The sequence below is a fragment of the Bos indicus x Bos taurus genome, chromosome 4 (genome assembly GCF_003369695.1).
Source record: "Bos indicus x Bos taurus breed Angus x Brahman F1 hybrid chromosome 4, Bos_hybrid_MaternalHap_v2.0, whole genome shotgun sequence".
NCBI classification, from domain to species: domain Eukaryota; kingdom Metazoa; phylum Chordata; class Mammalia; order Artiodactyla; family Bovidae; genus Bos; species Bos indicus x Bos taurus.
Window position 1 is genome coordinate 88,786,405 of NC_040079.1, and position 18,633 is coordinate 88,805,037.

An 18,633-nucleotide genomic window follows, 5' to 3' on the forward strand; every position below is an offset into this window, starting at 1 on the left:
TTTATAAGTCACCCCTCTTTTGGAGCTTTAGCTCCTGTCATTGTTGCTAGTCCCCATCTTTTGAAGAAGCATTCCTGTAAGTTTTGCAACCAGAGGGAGGTTTTTATTTGAATGTCTCCTGTCACTTCAAATGCAGCGAGGCGCAAGTCAAATGTCACGCTCCCTTACTCTGACAATGCACCTTCTCCTCCCTTCCTTACGTTGTCCTCATCAGTGACACTGGCTTTCCAGTGGTTGAATAGACCCAGAAACCTTGCCATTTCTAACCTGTCCCTTTCCTCACTCACTTGGGATAACCACACCAGCCCTGGCTTTTAGAACCAGAAATCTAAGTTTGAACATCCACATCTAAATCTTGATGTTTGAAGTAACGCAGACCCCATTCACTTTACCAGGGATTGTTAAAAAGCAAATACATAAATATTAAAATACTTTTTGTTGCTGGGTATTCAGTTCTTTTCTGTTCACTGTTCTGGCCTAAAAACATAATGGACCAGTTAAGTTGTAGAATAGTGTTAGCTTATGTTAAGCGGGTTGAAGTCAAAGCCTAGAGTATAACAGCAAGATACACACTTGTGTGAATGCTAGAATGTTTTCTCTACACACATAAATTATGCCCTCTCACATTGCATCCTGTACAGAGTCAGCTCCAAGTTGCCTGGTCTAATGCGGGAAATAATCCGTAATGTTTAAGAAAAATTAATAAGCTGCCCTGCATCTACACCTCTCCAGCCCTGACTCACGACCTGTTCCTAATGGTACATGCATCTTCTTGTTTTTAATTTTCAGATGTAACGTTCATTCATGAGGGAAATAAAACATTTCTGGATAATCTTGTCAACTTTGAAAAACTGGTATGTAAAATTTCACTGTTTCTCTTTTTACCCACTGTAAGGGAAATGCGTACTTTCCTTGCTGTGGGAGATGACATTCTCTATTGGACTGGTGGTGATTTATTTGCTGCATGTTATGTACTGTCAATAAAATGCATCCCAATTAAAAAGAAGTGAAGTGTGCTGCCAAGGTTTTGAGAGCCAAGTATGAACATCTGCTTTTTATTTTTGAAAATGGAACTTCATTAGATTAACATCAGTGGTTGAGTGTATGTATCTGAACTGGAACTAAAGTGGTAAGGTTCCTGTCAGCAGGAATTCACACTTGTAAAGTTGAGCCTTGTGGCTTTAAAGGTGTCTCCCTGTGTCTTGGCAAGCACTGCTCCTCCTCCTGGGGAGGTATGTCCTTCGAAGGTGGAATTTATTGGGTCTGCCTGGGAGAGGAAGGACCACCCATTTATCAGCCTGTGGGCAGGTGCTGCCGCTATGTGAGACCACCTCATGCAAAGTGAGAAAGTGAGCCCGTGAGAAGGGGCCCCCCAGCGAGCCCCTTCTTACACATTCCTGAAATGCTTTTTCTTGGACGTTCCTGGGTGCTCTGTCATGCAGCAGGCTCCTCCTAGCCTTTCTCACCAGCTGAGGGCAGAGGCGGAGTTGCCTGTAAGGGCTGAGCAACTGTGAAACTGCTCCAAGGAGACCCTGTTGACTACAAGAATGGATTTGTTTGACAGATGAACTTTCGTGTCAGAGATGAGCCTGCCATGCATGATTAAAGATGATATCAGTGACCCCTGTCCATAGACCCTGACCTTTGAGTGACCTTTTTAGTAATGGTAATGGATTCATGTGGACTCTCAGGAATGGGCCCCTGGTTCCCTGTGAGACCAGGTCAGGCATTTGAGAGAAGGTTGAGTGAGTTGGGGGCCCATAGACCATAACCAAAGAACAGTACCAGCTGATGAGTCCAAACACGGTTTAGCCTCTGACCATTGCCTCCTAGGTGCCCAGCTCTAACTGTGAGGTTAACTCACTCACACGGGAGGAGATGGCACGGTGTCAGTGCAGGCAGCTCTTGTACAACCTGAACACCCAAGCAGCTGGGATCTGGGAGACTGACATCTTAGGGTATCTTGCCATAGCTCTGTTTTAGTAATTTGAGGATGATCGCTTTCTGGGTAGTTAGAGTTTAAGTGGACACGTCCATAGCTTTTCAAGTCTCTCCCGACACTATGTGCTTTGGAATTGAGCTCAGTTATTTTATATACTTCAGTCAAATCAACACACCTGAAATAGATATTTAAAGTATTGAGTCTTCTTGTATTAAAAGTATTATTCTTGTATGAAAAATATTATTTTTTAGAGGTTGTTCTGTGTCACCCAGTAATGTTCTGAAGATCCCAGGACCTATTTGTGGCCTTAGACTGTAGGCAGCAACACACTAGCCTGTTGGTGGGTTGTCTCCAGTGTTTGATATTAGTGAAATGACCACAGGAATATGAAGCTGCTGGTCAATATTTATTTCAAATCTTGGCCAACGCCTCCGCTTAAGAACGCGAGATAAGCTTGGGTGAGTGTGTGTGAAGAGGAGGGGCAAGGTGTGAAACACCAAGAGGCGTTCCCTCTGAGGGTCTTGTGCCCTTCACCCTGAGGAACCCATGGGAACGCGGGAGAGCAGGAGGCGCTCGGTACACGCTGAGTTTGTCTCTTGTGAAAGGTAGACTGGTGGTTGACCTTCTTCCCAAAGGGAACCTGTGACTCAAGTTCATTGTGTCATTTCCTCTCAGATGGAGCTCTCCAAGTGAGGGAACAATTTGAAAAATGCACAGATTGGAAAGAGCAGTGGAAGGCTTCCTGCACCCTCTCTATTTCATTCTGACCAGCGTCTCTGGTCTTCCCCGGCTTTTTCCAGTAGAAGCCTTTTGATGCCAACCAACATAGTCTAGGGCCTTGCTTTCACAGAGACAAGACTTCAGACTGGCCATAGGACTTCTCTTAGGGTCAATACTGTATGTACCCTTAATATTTTAATAAAGCCTAGTGAAATAATGAGGTATAAACAGGTAATCTTTCATTTTAAATTTTAAATTGTTGAAGAGAACTCTTACTAAAAAGCTGGCTAGAAGATAAGTGCAGTTATCCATTTGTGCGGCAGACCCTTGGCACACAGCACACCCGTCATGGACTCAGCTAGCATGTCATTTCTAAAGGGAGCAGATTTTGTAGCGTTACTGAGTTCCTGGTCCTCAAAGCAGATGGCACTTAAGAAGCAGTATGCTGACCCCCCTCCTTGCACAGAGAATTCAGGGTGAAGTCAGAATTTTTTTCTGGAAGGACAAAACTCTATTTTACATTGTTTAAAGCCCTATGTTATACTGGGATGCCAGAGAGTGAAACTGAATTTCCTACTAGAGTCAGTAGTTCCAGCGTGTTTCTTAGCAAAAGACAGGGTTTCACTTAAGCTAAAATAGCATCATGTTTCACAATAATGAACCAGCAGATCCTAACTGGATTAACTTGTGGGAAGCCAGTTCCTTATGATGGATATATTAGCCAGCGAGCAGATAATTCAGTGTATTATCTTTATCAGGCTGATCCCGCCAACACATTAGGTCAGAGAACAGAGAAGGCTCAGAAGTGCTTCAATGGATGTAATAAGTTTTCTATTGTTCCCCTCGCTGCCTTAGCTGCTCCAAACGTATCAGCCTCAGACCATTAAATAATAAAGGAAAAAAATGCATTCTTCTATATTTCTCTTTATCCCTCAATGTTAAGACATCATCCTTCATCATAGCTCTTCCCTCCCACTTTGGAAAACCTGAAGATGAGATCTGGGCTCAGGTTGCAGTGCTGCCCTGAGTACCAGCCTTGCATCAGCTGTGCGCATGGCACGTGATAGAGATCGAGGTGACGCCATACCTTAAAACAGCGAGAGAGCGGTCCTGGGAATAGTGGGAAAATTGGGGGAAGGAAATTTAACAATACATTCACAGACGTGAGTCAGATCTCATTTCCTTTACAGTTGCAACTCGGGCTGCTGCTGTAATCACTGTCCCATTTAATTTTTTCACTATTGAGTAGAAATACAATAGAAATGCAGCCCATGAGAACAATCTAAGAAGTAGGTCATATTCAAATAATGTTTCTGGAGGTCTGCTGCATTTTAAGTAATTGTTTTAGTGTCAACATTATTACATTAGCCATAATTTGTTGAGGGTTTGCTGCCTATAGATTACCTGTGTTCAGTGTGTGTGGGCAGGACATGAAAAATGATGGCCCAAGGTCCCAACTGCTGTGTATAAAATAAATACTATATACAGATGTATTGTACAACACAGATGAATATAGCCAATATTTTATAATAACTTTAGATGGAGTATAATCTATAAAAATTTTGAATCACTGTGTTGTATACCAGAAACTATTATAATACTGTAAATCACTATATTTCAATTAGTAAGAAAAAGATGATACCCATTTAGGAAGGTTTGGAGGACCAGATTATGAATAATGTTGATTCTGGAATTATAGGGTGATGTTTGAATTTTGTATGAAACAGCGTATGGAGTCACTGTAGACTTGCAGAGCGCGGGAACAGGATGACAGATGTTTGGAGATTATTCTGCCAACTGCACAGGAGGAAGTGTAGAGGAGATTGGTCTTGTCCTAAATGCTGTCTTTCCTTTGCCATGGAAAAATGACTATGGTAGAGCAAGCTGGAAGATAGTGCAGGCACACGAGTATGAGACGAGGGGTCTTGTCAACAGGAAGGAGCTGCGTAAGAAACCTTTTCCTGGAGATGAAAAGAACTTTCGAGAACTTTAGAAATTAAAGCAGAAAACTGAAGACTAGGAAAGGGAATGTAAATAATAAGCAGGGAACAGTCTCTGTAAAGATATTGATGTTTTAGAAGATGTTCGTCTTTCATAAACATCCCCTTTCCTATCACCATTTGAGTTTCTTGAGTCTTTGATTCCACAAAATCCCTGCATGCGTTCAGCAGGTGTGTGTGAGGCTATGTATGTGCTGTATGGTAGGTGCTGGGGCTGCAAGGCCCTCTTGTGATAGCTGGTCTAGAGGAGGAGGAAAGTCCCACCCTGATCACAACACCACAAGCCCAGTAACCACTGTACCCAGAGCGGTGGGGAGGTGGAGAATGGAGCCTCCCGGGTCCAGAAGGGAGACCTCAGAAAGACTTCCTGGGGAGGAGGTGAAACTTCTGAAGTGAAACCTACCTTCCAAATGTGGACAGGTAGGTTGAGGTTGGACATGCTGCACTTTTTTAATATATTATCTTTTAAATATTTATTTTTTCTTTTTATTTGAGGTATAGTTAGTATACAGTAGTATATAAGTTATAGGTGTACAACTTTGTGATTCATAATTTTTAAAGGTTCTACCCCATTTATAGTTGTTATAAAATATTGGCCACGTTCTCTATGTTGTACTATATCCTTGTAGTTTATTTATTTTACGTGTAATAATGTGTACTGCTTAATCCCCTTCCCCTATCTTGCCTCTCCCTCCTTCCCCTCCAACTGGTGACCAACCGCTAGTTTACTCTCTATTTCTGTGAATCTGTTCTATTTTGTTATATTCACTAGTTTATTTTTTAGACTCCACGTATAAGTGATATCATACAGTGTTTGTCTTTCTCCCTCCAAGCCCATCCATATTGTTGCAGATGGCAAAATTGCATTCTTTTTACTGTCTGAGTCGTATTCCATTGTATGTATGTATATATGTCACGGCATCGTTATCCACTCACCAGCCGATGGACACTTAGGTCACTTCCTTATCTTGGCAACTGTGAATAATGCTGCTGTGAATGTTGGGGTGCATATGTCCTTTTGAATTAGTATTCATTTGCTTCAGATGTAGACCCAGGAGTGAAATTGCTGGATATGATAGTTCTGTTTTTAGTTTTTTGAGGAATCTCCATACTGTTTTCCATAGCGGCTGCCCCAGTTTACATTCCCACCGACAGTGTGCAAGGGCTCCCTTTTTTCATGTCCTCAGCAACGTTTGTGGTCTTTATGTTAGCCATTCTGACAGGTGTGAGGTAGTATCTCCTTGCGGTTTTGATTTGCATTTCTCTGATGATTAACGATACAACTGAAGCGACTTAGCAGCCGATGATTAACAGTGTTGGAACATCTTTTCATACGCTGTCAGCCATCTGTATGTCATCCTTGGAAAAATGTCTATTCAGGTTGTCTGCTCATTTTGTAATTGGGTTGTCTGTTTTCTTGATGTTGAGTTATATGAGCTCTTTATATATTTTGCATATTAACTCCTTATCAGTCATAGTATTTACAGATATTTTCTCATGTTAAGTAGGTTGTTTTGTGCTGTATTCTTTACAGTATGTTTTTACAAGTCTTGGTTAGAATCTGTGCAACTGGGGTTGAGAGCCACTATTTCTGCACACAAGGTCTGGATATTCTTTTGTAATCTAAACTCAGTATACTCAATTAAAGCCATGTCTAGTGCCAAATGCAGCTTTTCTGTGTACATCCAGTGGGATTAGACCATTCAGCCCTGCCCCACTGCTACTTCAGCGACACCAGAAATGAGCCTTCCACTGATGTGCTTCCTCTCCTGCCTTTCAGCACATGATCGCCGACACTGTCCGGACCCTTAGACACTGCAGGACCAACCAGTTTGGTGAGTCGTTGAAGCTGGTTACGGCATGTTCATTTGTCACACATTGGTACAGACTATGGCCATTTCACAAGTATTTGGTGACAGAAAATTAAAACACGTGGTAAAATATAATATTCACATCATATGCATGTATTGTATTTCTCCGTCTCATCACTGCATGTTTGGGACAGAGAGTAAGATAAGAAATGGCAGCTCTTCATCCTGCCCCAGCAGCAGGTTTTCACTGTACAGTGTGACTTACAACTGTCAGAAGCTCCCATTCCAGCGCCCGCCCCCGAAAGTCTTGTTTGCTCGTCCTCTGGCTCAGAATGACCTGTGGGTTTATCAGGGGTGACCCTGTCCTTCACCTCCTTGCCTGGAGCCTTCCTGGAATAGGAATATAGTTTGTAAAAGTGCCCAAAGTAGTTTTCCAGAATCTTTTCTCCTCTCCAGCGAAAACTTCCTGTCTGGAGCTTCCTTTCACTGAAAAAGTGTTTTTTTGAGCTCTTTTGTAGATTCCCCACTGAGACTAATGTATATAGGAATATTTGTTTCTTTTTAAGTCTCAGGAATAATTTACATTATGTTTAAATGATGTTAAGACATTGCAGGAAGGAAGGAAATTGAGATGTATTGAGTTCAGGGAGCTTTCACATGGGCAGTAGAATCCTGACCCCAGGGCTAGTGAATGGAGGTTATTGACTCTGTGGATGCAGAACAGAAGACCCCGGCTCTGAGAGGCTGACTCTCTCAGCCGTTCCTCAGACCACCTGGCTGGTACCCTTTCCTTCACCTTGCACAGACTTTAGAGATAAAAAGGCAGGGGGTTTTTTTTGTTGTTTTTTTTTTAAAGACAGAGTTCATAATTATAAATCAATCAGAAGTGACCACTAAGTAAAACCTAACTTTAAGTAATACATACTCATTGTAAACCAATGTTTTTCAACAATACAGAACTGTAAAGTAGAATGATCAAAGTCCTACTTCCTAAGGAAAATATTGCTAACACTTTGGTACATATTCCTTAAGAATTTTCTTTCTGTTACATACTCTTAAGAATTTTCTTTCCGTTTCCAGTCTTGAGTAGCTTTATTGTCCTCCAACAAAGCAGTTGGAGTGAACTTCTGAGTGAATTACGAAATTTCTACTTGAAAGAGAGAATTATAAATACAGGACCTAATCTTCTGAATGTTCACATCAGCAAATACTATTTGATACATGCTTATATAATTCTCCATTAACTACTCAAGTATAATGCAGTTTCAATAGAAATAGCTAAGAACATTGGCATGGAGATTCATTCAAAGGTATAAGCATAATATTGCTGATGAGTAAAGGATTTGTATTTCTTTCACCCTCCTTTGCTTCCCATGCATTTTTGGGTTCTCAGCAAATTCTGGGACCTCGGTCTCACTTGCCAAGGGCTTCTGGTCTATATACACTGCACATGTGGGCAGGAGGGTTAGAGCAGTGTGGCTGGCCTTGATCTTGCAGTCAACCTCCCATCACCAGAGGATGAGTCTGCAAGACACAAAGCAAAGGAGAAATTTAAATGACCGTCAGGCCATTTGGTGTTTTGTATTTACCTATCTTTAAAAATCAAGTTTGGAACTGAATTACCTAAATTCATTTTGACAGTTTATATAGGCAGGGTTAACCGACATCAGCACTTGGAAAGCCACTTTGAATTACAGAGTGCCCTGCAAGGGTCATGCATCATGGTTGGAAGCATTCCTCTTGCCATCTTTTTAAGACTGGAAACTTAACAACAAAATTATCTTGGGAGCATCATGTTTTCTAAAGCAAACAAGGAGGATGGTAAAACCTTTTAACTCTCGGTGCTTTTACTTTTTGAACTGGAAAGCCTTGTTTCTATTAAACCTAAGGACTACAAGCCATCCATAATATACACACCTTAAGTTATTTCCTTAGAAAACATATCTGTCACAGAGGAGGGGGAAATAGGTTTTCCTCAAGAGAAAAAATTTCTGCATTAGAATGCTCAGCTTCCTGAGGGCCTTTTCCTTCTGCTCAAGCTGAACTCACCCCCTGCTTCTCCATCCGAAACCCCAGGGATCATGGAGGCTCACAGTTACCTTGTGTCTCTGGAATGTAGCTCAGCCCATCTCCACAGGCCATGAGGGGGGTTTTTGTTTGCTTGTTTTTGACTACGGGAAGTGGGCCTGCCCCATTGTCCAGGCTACTTTATCTCTGGTTCCTTATCACAGCTGCCAGCAGCATGGCATGCAGGGTTCACAGTGCTCCAGAGCCTCTTGTGGCCCTTGGTCTGCTGGGCGTTTGGGAGTAGGAACCCCCTTGCCTTGTCTTTTGCTGGGCGAATGTCAGCCCATCCACATACTTCCTGAACCTGCTTTGCCTGTTAACCAGACTTTCAGTTCACTTCAGCAATGTTTGTTCACTCAGTTGCTCCCTTAAATCCTGCACCCCCCAAAAAAAAAGGACACCAAAAAATTATATGAAATAGTTAAAAAAATAAAATACTATTGTGTCCATGTAGTCACCGGATTAGCAGTGATTTCTGACAGTTCCAGCCTATGCAAGAGCCTGTGAAGGCCATTTAGTGGGGAGCCAAGACCATGGACCTGGGTGCCTCGTGGTCTGGGCTCCAGTCCTGCTCTGCCACTTACCTGCCGTTTCTGTGCTGTTTCCCGTTTGGGGGAGAAGATCATAACAACCACTAAATACTGTATCATGTGAGGAGACATCACTCTCTCTATCAAGGTTGGTAAAACATATCTTGCCAGTCTAATCACCTCACCTGAGGAATCTAGTCTGAGCCCAGAAAGCATCTACGTGATTAGCAAACAGACATCTCTTCTGGGATTATGACAAATGAGGGTCAACCTTCTGGAGTTACACTGTATCTTCATGCAGGGTTTTACTGGTATTTAGAAATAGCTTACTGCTCTCATGAGATTGACTTTTTCCCCCTTCCCCAACATAGGAGGTGACATATCTCCAAAAGAGCACCCGGAGTTAAAGTCGTACGTGCATCACCTGTACGTCATTGACAGCCAGCAAGCCCTATTTGAGCTCTCGCACAGGATCGAGCCGCGGGTATGAGCCTCACCGCGCACTGCCTCGCCTCCCCCGGAACCGCAGTGCCAAGCGTGTTATGTTCCTGCGAGAAAAGTTGCTGAGTTTTATCAGCGTATCACAATAAGACGCACACAGCAAAGCCAGCCAGAGCGTGCTCAGGAAGTGATGTCAGCCACCTGAGTTGGGGAGAGGCTGCTATCGAAAGGAGACGGCAGAAGAGGAGGCAGAAACTTTCTCGAAATGAGAAGTCTGGCTTTTTAGGATCACCGTGTTGAGCCAATCCATTGTTCACTTTGCGACGTGCCAGCGTCAAGGCAGGAGGCCGCCCCTTGTCATGCGGTGACCAGACAGCTTGGTTAGAGTGCACAGGAGCCAGCAGGGAGCTTTACTTGGCCTGGCAGTAGATGGCTGTGTATAGGCTGTCAGAGTAGGAGCTCGTCTGAACACTCAAAGACAGTGATGGCATCTCTAGGTTTCTATGGAGATGGACTGGTCTCCATCGTTACAAACTAGGACATCACCAAAAGCTACTTGTGTCTAAGGAGGCAGTGAGCACTGGCAGCTGCCACCCCTGCTCTAATCTCCAGAAGAGAAATGTCGAGGCATGCATTTCTTAGCAGCTCAGTCACTTAGTGCTGTATGCTTGCGGGTAAAATTCATTTCTGCACAACTTGATTTACTTCTGTAAGTGAGTTAGACTAAGTTGCTTTGCCAATACGGAAAAATAGTCATCTTTAAGAAACTGACTCACTGTTTACTTTCTGGGGATTTTCTTTACATGTGCAGACAGGCTCTCATCTCTCCTCAAATACAGTACAATTTTTGACAAAAGCACAGTGCCTGCCACGTCACGGGCACTCTGTAACTGTTTCTGGGGGTGACAGAGTCACAAAAGTCCATCATCTCGCGCCTGGCAGTGCCCTTGTGTTCTCACGCTTCGGCCACCTCGTGCCTACACTCTGGAATGAGAACCACCAGTACAGGGGGTGTACATGGGATTTGATGTGTGGACCGCTTAGCGCTCCCTGGAGAAGAAGAAGGGATATAGAACAGTGGCAGTGGCCTGTCTTTCAGCAGATGGAAAGAGCCCCCAGAGATCCAAATATCTGATTTATGTTGGACACTTAGAAGTCCTGTAGCCCACCTCCCAACCAAGGCAGGGGGCCTTTCTATAATTTGCCTCTTTTTTCTTCTCAAAGTCTCAGAGTCTTTTAGATCTCTTTTTATTTCCATTTTTAGAGATTGGGGCTCCTACGGTAAATAAGACCTCTGGCTGTTCTCACGAACTGGTTTGCCTCAACCTTCAAATGAACAAAAAAGACCTGTGGGAAACAATATTGAAATCCATCCCTGCCAGCCAGATCCTTGTCACTTCGCTTAAATACAAAGTTCCCGCTTCCCATATTAGGTCCTTTCATTTCCACACATGTGGCCCTGGAGCCCCTCTCGCCAGCCCTGCCAGCTCCTCTCCTCGGCGCCTGTACAGATCCGCTTCCTCCTCTCATCAGCGCGTCAGCACTGAGACGTGTCCAGCGTTGTTCCCTGGACTTGGCAACCACGCTGGCCTGGAGAGTTGACTCGAAAGAACCGCATGGAGCAAATTTGGGAAGGACTTTGAGAGTCTGTCCCATTGCGTCCTTCAGTCCTGAAAATGAACAGGGCTTGACAGAAAGGCACCATCCTGGGCTGGTCCACTCAGAGAAATGCCCCAGCCAGCTGGGAATGGAATGAAACTCACTGGAAGCAATCAGAACCATCAGAACCAGGGAAAAGCGATTTCTCTCGAGGCTGATCAAACAGTGATGCGCTCCCCTTGGCGATTACTGGTGACGGTGTGGGCTGACAGCACCCGTGTGCTTTGGTCTTTTCTCTATTCTTAGGGAGTAGCATTTAGCCATTCTGATCCTGTGAGGCTGTTTTGACATCATCTCTGTGTTTTAGAGTTTGCGTGATTATTCGCATTAGATTTACACTGCTCCATCTAGAACTACTGCAGTTGCCCCAGTGGAGAGCTATTTCAACACAGCACCTGCTGCTTGGACCTCAGCTCAGATATGTGCATGGCCAAACAAATCCACATGTACACCGGGCCTGAACAGATTCTGAGGGTGCATTTAGTTTACCCGCATGTGGTATGAGTAGAAACAGACTGGGAAGAGAAGGGTGCTCGCCTTCTGTTTCCCCCAGTCATGGGGCGCACGTGGCTCTCGGGCTCTCCCCCAGTCATGGGGCTCGTGTGGCTCTCGGGGTCTCCCCCAGTCATGGGGCGCACATGGCTCTCAGGGCAGCAAAAGGAAAGGAGGATTTTGTTCTGTTTAGATGTGCTTTTCCATCCCCATCTTCTGAAAGTCATAATCTCCAAATCTTCTGAAATTTAACAACAGTCTCCAGAGGTTTCTCTGGCAGCAGGTCTCAGAAATTTCAGAAGCACTGAGAAGGCCTGTATCTGGAACTGAAGGATTCAAGCAGGATCATGGGGACCAGATCAAGCTTAACATGGGACTCTTTCTAACAAGTCTGGAGTTGTCTCAGTGAGCAGGCTGCACAGAATTTAAGCTGGGTCCCTGTTAATAGGGGTAGGTCATATTCCCTCACCAGGAAGATGTATAAGCTCCTTTCCAACTCTTAGATTTTCACAGTTGCATAAAATCTCCGTTCACTCTGAAACATCTCATGTATCAGCAACCTTCACCAGCGAGGAGTGCATGGGCCCTTCTAAGAGGGTTCTTTTTGCTACAGCACAACTTTCAGACAGTCCTGTGTGTCTTTGGATTTGTCAGCATTCCAGCAAACCAGCCCTCTTTAGAAATTAGCAAAGGATAGTGTGCTCTTTGATCAGTTGTGTCTGACTCTTTGTGACCCCATGAACTGTAGCCCACCAGGCTCCTCTGTCCATGGGATTCTCCAGGCAAGAGTACTGGACTGGGTAGCGCCATTCCCTTCTCTAGGATCTTCCCAAACCAGGGGCTGAACCCAGGTCTCCTGCATTACAGGCAGATTCTTTACCATCTGAGCCACCAGGGAAGCCCCAGCAACAGTTCCCAATAGGCAAAATCATAACCATTCCAAAAATATTAAATTTTTTCATACACATTTGCAGATGCTCCAAAGACCACAGTTTTTTAAATTCACTGTTACAATCTGTACAATTGCTGAATGGTTGTAGTGATACTTCTTATCACCTACATTTACTTTATTCTGATATCTCAGAATAAATTTATTGTCTTAGACCCCTATCCACAAGCAAGTTGGGTAGAGCATACCTGAAATTCCGAGGCATGAGGACAAAGTAAAAGCCCACCCCTCTCAATTTGTGGGGAGAAGTGTACTCATCTCTGCGTAGGGAGAAGCAGTAGTGTGAAAGAGAAGGCGTTGGTGGCTTTCAATCCCTGGAGCCTGGCCTTGACGGCTGCCCTGATCCCCGCCCTGTGGTTTTGTTGTGGGCATCACTCACCACAGATCCCAAGTGTCCCTGGGTGGCACAGGGAATCCGAACTTCTCAGAAACTAGGGGCAGATCAGATCCACTGTGGTGGTCTAACACAGAGTTTCTTTTAAATGCGGTCTAATGCGGAGTTTCTTTTAAATGCTTCAAAGACGTGTCCTTAAAATTTCAGCCTGCTTATTAACCAGTGAGCCATTGTGCTTAGAACCAGTGCTGGAAAAATGTTTTTTAAAATTGCCAAAAAGTTAAATGAAAATGTACTATATAAAGCAAAGCTGTATATACTAAACATTTTTTAGCAGAGTACTATTTATTTGCATAGCCTATTTATTGTATTCGTATTACACTGTTTATTAAAGACTGGGATGAAGTCAACCAGAAGCAAGGACTCTTGAGTGCTGTGACCTTGTCAGCTTGCGTTAACAGTTAGAAGATAGAAAACCTGCAATCAGGGCGCCTACCTAACTTCTCAGGGACTACACTTTGTAGTTTTCCACCATTAGAAGAGCTGGTAAATATGAAACACTTGTGGAATTACCAGAATTGCCATTAACAGTATTTTCTTTCTCATATCTCATGCTTTCTGCTTCTGTACATATGACTGTGCTGTGTATTTATCAAAGCTAGTAAGCAATAATTTATATGTAAAAATGGCCAAGCAATATAAGGTGAAAACTTACGTAAGTTACTGTTACCTTGTATTTTCAAGTGTTTTTTTAAATAACTGCTTTTCCAAATATAAGATTATGTTAAAGATACACTATTCACGCCTCAGAACGTCTTGCTTTGTGATGTTTGGGGACTCTATAGCCAGTATTCTGGTACCATATTATGCTCAGATGGAAACTCAGGAATCGTTTACCCAGAGTGTGCTACAGGTAGGTGAGGAGATTCTCAGGTGGCCTGTGGAAGCCAAAATCATTTATGGAGTTATTGCAGAACCTAAACATGCTGTGTTGGAAATCGCGTCCTTTTCTGGGATGTGCAGAGTCTGACAACCCTCACCAGCACCTCACCTCACTCAAGTGGAATGGGGTGCTCTCCCTAGCCAGCCCAGACATGGAGGGAAGTTCCAGGCCCTTGTGGGGATGCTCGAGGCTGGGGCCAGTGGCAGCACAAGAGCCGGGGTGAGATGCTGAAGCAGAAGGGTGGTAATGATATGCTCCACAGGCCGGAAAGACATTAGACTGTCACACCAACTCTCCTCTAGCCCTTCTATACATCCTGCCCATTGGTGTCAAGCTTGGCCTCTGGCATGTGCTGATCCTTCCCTGCAGGAGGATTATGTTGGATTGAGTACCGGCTAAACGTCATCCTCTGTGCAGTGAAAAAGGCAAGGAGTGACCTGTGTGGCTTGGAGACTGAAGCTTTGAGGTAGCCTGTGGCCGCCATGTCTCTTCTGTGAGACCCGCAGTGCCCAGGTAGAGGTGTCTCCATCCACTGGACTCTCCAGCTTGTGGACGATGTATCATTTGAGGGAGAGAGAGAACACCCTCATTAGAAGCTACTGAGACTGAATGGAGGGGTGGGGTGAGCGACCCCTGGGCAGCATTTCACCACGGCTGACTAATGCAGTCTCTAGGACACCGGGGAGAATTAAGGCAACAGCAGGGCCTTTCCCAGCAGCCGTGGCTCTGGGGTGTCTCATATCTGGTAAGTCTGTTTCTCCTGGAGAACCATGTATGGAGATGGATGGCCAAGTTCAAACTACGGGAGCTATCTTGATTGCTCACATCCAATAGCCCTTGCTCATCTAGTTCTCCACCAGCTGCTGTGTCCCCACGTCCCTGCATGAGGTCAGGCCCTCACTATTCATTACTTCAACCATTACAGTGACCTATTTAGGCTTCCTCCCTTTCATCTAAATATTCCCTTTCAAAATTGATTTTTTTTTCTTTCCTCTCTTTTTTTTTTTTTTTTGCTAAAATACAGATCCTAGCTCAAAATCCTTCAGCAGCACCTCCCAAGCTATAGAAGTAAACCTCAATAGCATACAAGTTCTTCACATTCTGCCCTCTTAGTTATCCGTCCAGGGGTTAAAGAGATTGGGAAGATAAATAATTTGGTACCCCCCCCCCTTTAAACTGCTGTTCTACATGGGGAGATCATTGATTCTTACTAATAAGAATGCCAGATGAAAATAATATGCACCAGACATTTGCTAAATAAGTAATGTGAGACTTACTTGCTCCTTACAAAGGTGTGGAATCTTGAAGCCACACTGAGGATGCAGAGCTCGCTAGGGTTGGAGGGAGGGGGGCAGGGGCTCTACCAGGATTTGCCCAGGCGGGCAGAATTGCCTTCGCTATCAGAGACGAGCTCTTCCCTACCAGAGAAGTTCCAACAGACCTAAAACCAGCCAGCAGTTCAGTCATCAGATGAGCAATCTGGGAGAAGATCTCTAAGATCACTTTCAGCCCCTGGCTATTAAGAAAACTGGTGCAGATCTGCAATTGCTAGAGATAATTGGTTTTGTTTTGTTTCAGGAAGTGACTAGGCCGATGAGGGAAATAAGAACTGTTCATGGCCCTTTGTGTCCCGTTGACCTGGGCTGGGCCTCAGCTGGGAGGGAATGGCAGTGGGCCAAGAGCGGAAGGGCGCCTCACCCTTCCCGGCCCGGCGCCCCTGCTGACTCCACAGTACAGTCCCAGCAGACATGAAGGCCTGCAATAAACAGACAAATAAAGCCCTGGAATCCACTCAGCAGGGTCTGCTTCCAGCACAGAGCCAGCTGCTGCCTCCCCAGGGGTAAGGAGGGTCCACGGCGAGGGTGAACCTCGTCTTTTCAGTTATCATCATATTCCTGGCTGGTGCCACCTGGCCTCACTCTGCCTTCTCGCCCAGGCCCCCTGACTGGAGCCAGCACTCAAGTCTGCCCGGACTTTTCTCCTGCCCACCCCAACACACTGTACCCGGGAGGCTTCTGCACCTGCCCCGCCCCAAGTAAGGCTTGTCCACTCCCAGATCCTCCTGGGTGACCCATCCTGCACTGAATCTCCTTATCACTGTCTCAGTTCCTAGACTAGGTCCCATCCACAACTCTTTGGGGAACCACCCTGCATGGTCTCTCCACCCATCTTGCGTGGGCTGCCTCGAGGGTGAGGAAAAGGACCAACCTAGCCTGTGAGGCTAGACTGCCAGGTTCGAATCAGACTCAGGCATTGAAGAGTTGGGAGAACCAGCAAAAGTTTCCACTGCCATCTTAGCTGCTATTTCTGCACCTCAGAAAATGGAAGTTCATATGCCTTCTCCCTTACAAGGTGGTATGAGAAATAAGATGAGACAATAAACAAGACAGATAAGGAAAATATATAGTAGTATATCTGATGATACGAGGTTCCTAAAGAAAAAAATGCTAAAGCAGGGAAGGGGGTTGGAGAGTGCCAGGGAGAGGGTCAAAGTGCCAGGACAGGCCTTTGTAATGAGTTGAATCAGGCCCCCTCAAAACTCATGTGTTAACGGTCCCAACCCCCAGGATCTCAGAATGTGACTTTATTGGGAGACAGGACCTTTACGGAGGTTATGAAGTTAAAATGAAGTCCTTATGGTGTAAGCTGTCTAGTAGGACCCATGTTCTTATGAAAAGAAGTGAAAGTGTTAGTCGCTCAGTCGTGTCCAACTCTTTTGCAACACCATGGACTGTAGCCCACCAGGCTCCTCTGTCTGTAGAACTCTCCAGGCAAGAATACTGGAGTGGGTTGCCAGTTCCTTCTTCAGGAGAACTTCCCAACCCAGGAATCGAACCTGCCTCTCCTACTTGGCAGGCGGATTCTTTACTACTGAGCCACCTGGGAATCACATTTGATACTTAATGACAGTTTGTGGACTAAGGGCCTCCACAAATTTGTGGGGACCAAAATGTGAGACATTCAGGCCATCTGGTGGCATGTGCTGATCCTGCTCAGCATTTAGGTCTCAGTTGTAGATTTCTGTTCTTGAGGTCCTGGTTAAATCAAAGGTCACAATGAGGCACTGTTGTGAGTGAGAGGCTTGGCTGCTCTGCTTTACTGGGCCATGGTCCAGTGGGTTCTTGTTTTGTTTTTGCAACACAACGCAGAGTCTTAAAAAAAATTACAGAAATCAAGGGAATGAGAAAGGAGCCAAGCTGGAGAACGTTGACACTTGAAAGGGTCAGGCAGGCACTATCTGTCATCTGCTTTCTCCGAAGGGGATGAGGCTTCCTGGTGGATCAGCTGATACAGAATCTGCCTGCAATGCAGGAGACCCAGGTTCGATCCCTTGGTCAAGAAGATCCTCTGGAGGAGGGCATGACTACCTGCTCCAGTATTCTTGCCTGGAGAATTCCATGGACAGAGGAGCCTGTTGGGCTACAGTTCATTGGGTCACAAAGAGTTGGACATGACTGAGCGAACTTTCTTTCAAGGGGATGAGAGTGAGAGCCAGGCTGGAATGGATCAGGCAAGTTCCTCTGCACCCCCTGCTGTTGACCATTAAATGAAAAGTCCCAAACAGGCCTACAAAGCACCTCCTGATCTGAGCCCTGCTTGGTTCCCCAGCCTGTCCTCTGGGTACTGCTCCCCACCCCACCGCACTCCCCAAGAGACACACGTTCGCTTCACTTCAGCCAGGCTCAACCTTTCAGGCAAGCCCGCAAGCCAGAGGATTATCCATTCTACCATCCCCATTACCCAGCGGGCACTCCGGCACTAGGTGGCGCTGTGCTCTCGCGGGGCTACGGCCGTGAACGAGAAGCACGATCCGCCCTGAACGCGCGCACCTGCCCCGGGTGAGGCCGCTGCCGGCAGCTGCTCGCTGCCCCTCTAAGGGACGCTCCAGCCTCAGCACCGCGGGGGAGGCTGGCCCGGGCCCTCCGGCCTGCGTGGATTTCCTCCCCCCTGGCTGTCCCCACCGGCCCAGGTTTAGCCCTCAGGTAGGTGTCCCCAGGCGCAGGTGAAGGGCACATTCACGGTCCAGCAATGCTGCAGCGTCCGCGGGATTCGCAGCCTTGCGGGGCCAGCGCTGCACGCTCCAAGACCCCGCGGGTGACGGGAGTTGGCTGAAGAGCTCCGGGTGCTGTGGTCGCTCTCAGCGCCTTCCCAGTGTTGTGATGTCTGAGGAGCTGGAAGCGATTCCAGCACATTCCTGAATGCATATAGCTGGGGTGAATCCAAGTCCCCTTTCCCAGAGCAGATACCAGCGAGGCCACACCTGAGGTCTGTGCCAGCAGTCCAGAGCCACCACGCTCACGGTGACCCAGGGCCACCACGGTCACGTTCTTCCTCGAGGCCCTGAACACCGTCCGCAGTTCAGAGGAGACCTCGGGAGGCATTAGCTGAGCCCTGCTCAGAAACGACCCTCTCGCTGCTAGGGACGCGGAGAACCCTTGTCCTCTGCTCCATCCCACCTCGTCTCCCCAGCAGTCCTGCCAGGACTAACCTTTGGCCACTCTCAGATCCCACGAGGGCTAAGTATTTCCCTGACTCTCACAGTGGCTGAGCACCCTTGTTGCCCCCCATGAACAAGCTGCTGGAACATTCCCAGGTGTTACTAGCCTGGTGCCCCAAATTGGGGTGGAGGGGGATGGAATGAAGGGATAAAGCTTGCTTTCCTTCCTTCCTCTTCTTTCCCATGAAAGAGCCTTGACGGCAGATTCAGATGGAAAAGAAGGACAGGTCCCCTCAGTCACACGCAA

The 18,633-nt window shown here is 46.0% G+C and overlaps 1 protein-coding gene across 3 annotated transcripts in view; it reads left to right on the forward strand.

The window, feature by feature from the left end:
- RAPGEF5 (Rap guanine nucleotide exchange factor 5) overlaps positions 1-13,743 on the forward strand; it is a 256,576-nt gene extending 242,833 nt beyond the window's left edge. For all 3 annotated transcript variants that reach the window (XM_027539948.1, XM_027539946.1, XM_027539947.1), the window contains exons 24-26: positions 790-854; positions 6,443-6,497; positions 9,442-13,743. In XM_027539948.1, the coding sequence (XP_027395749.1) occupies positions 790-854; positions 6,443-6,497; positions 9,442-9,560 (239 nt within the window). In that variant the 3' untranslated portion in view covers positions 9,561-13,743. The remainder of the gene's footprint in view (positions 1-789; positions 855-6,442; positions 6,498-9,441) is intronic.
- The last annotated feature ends 4,890 nt before the right edge of the window (positions 13,744-18,633 follow it).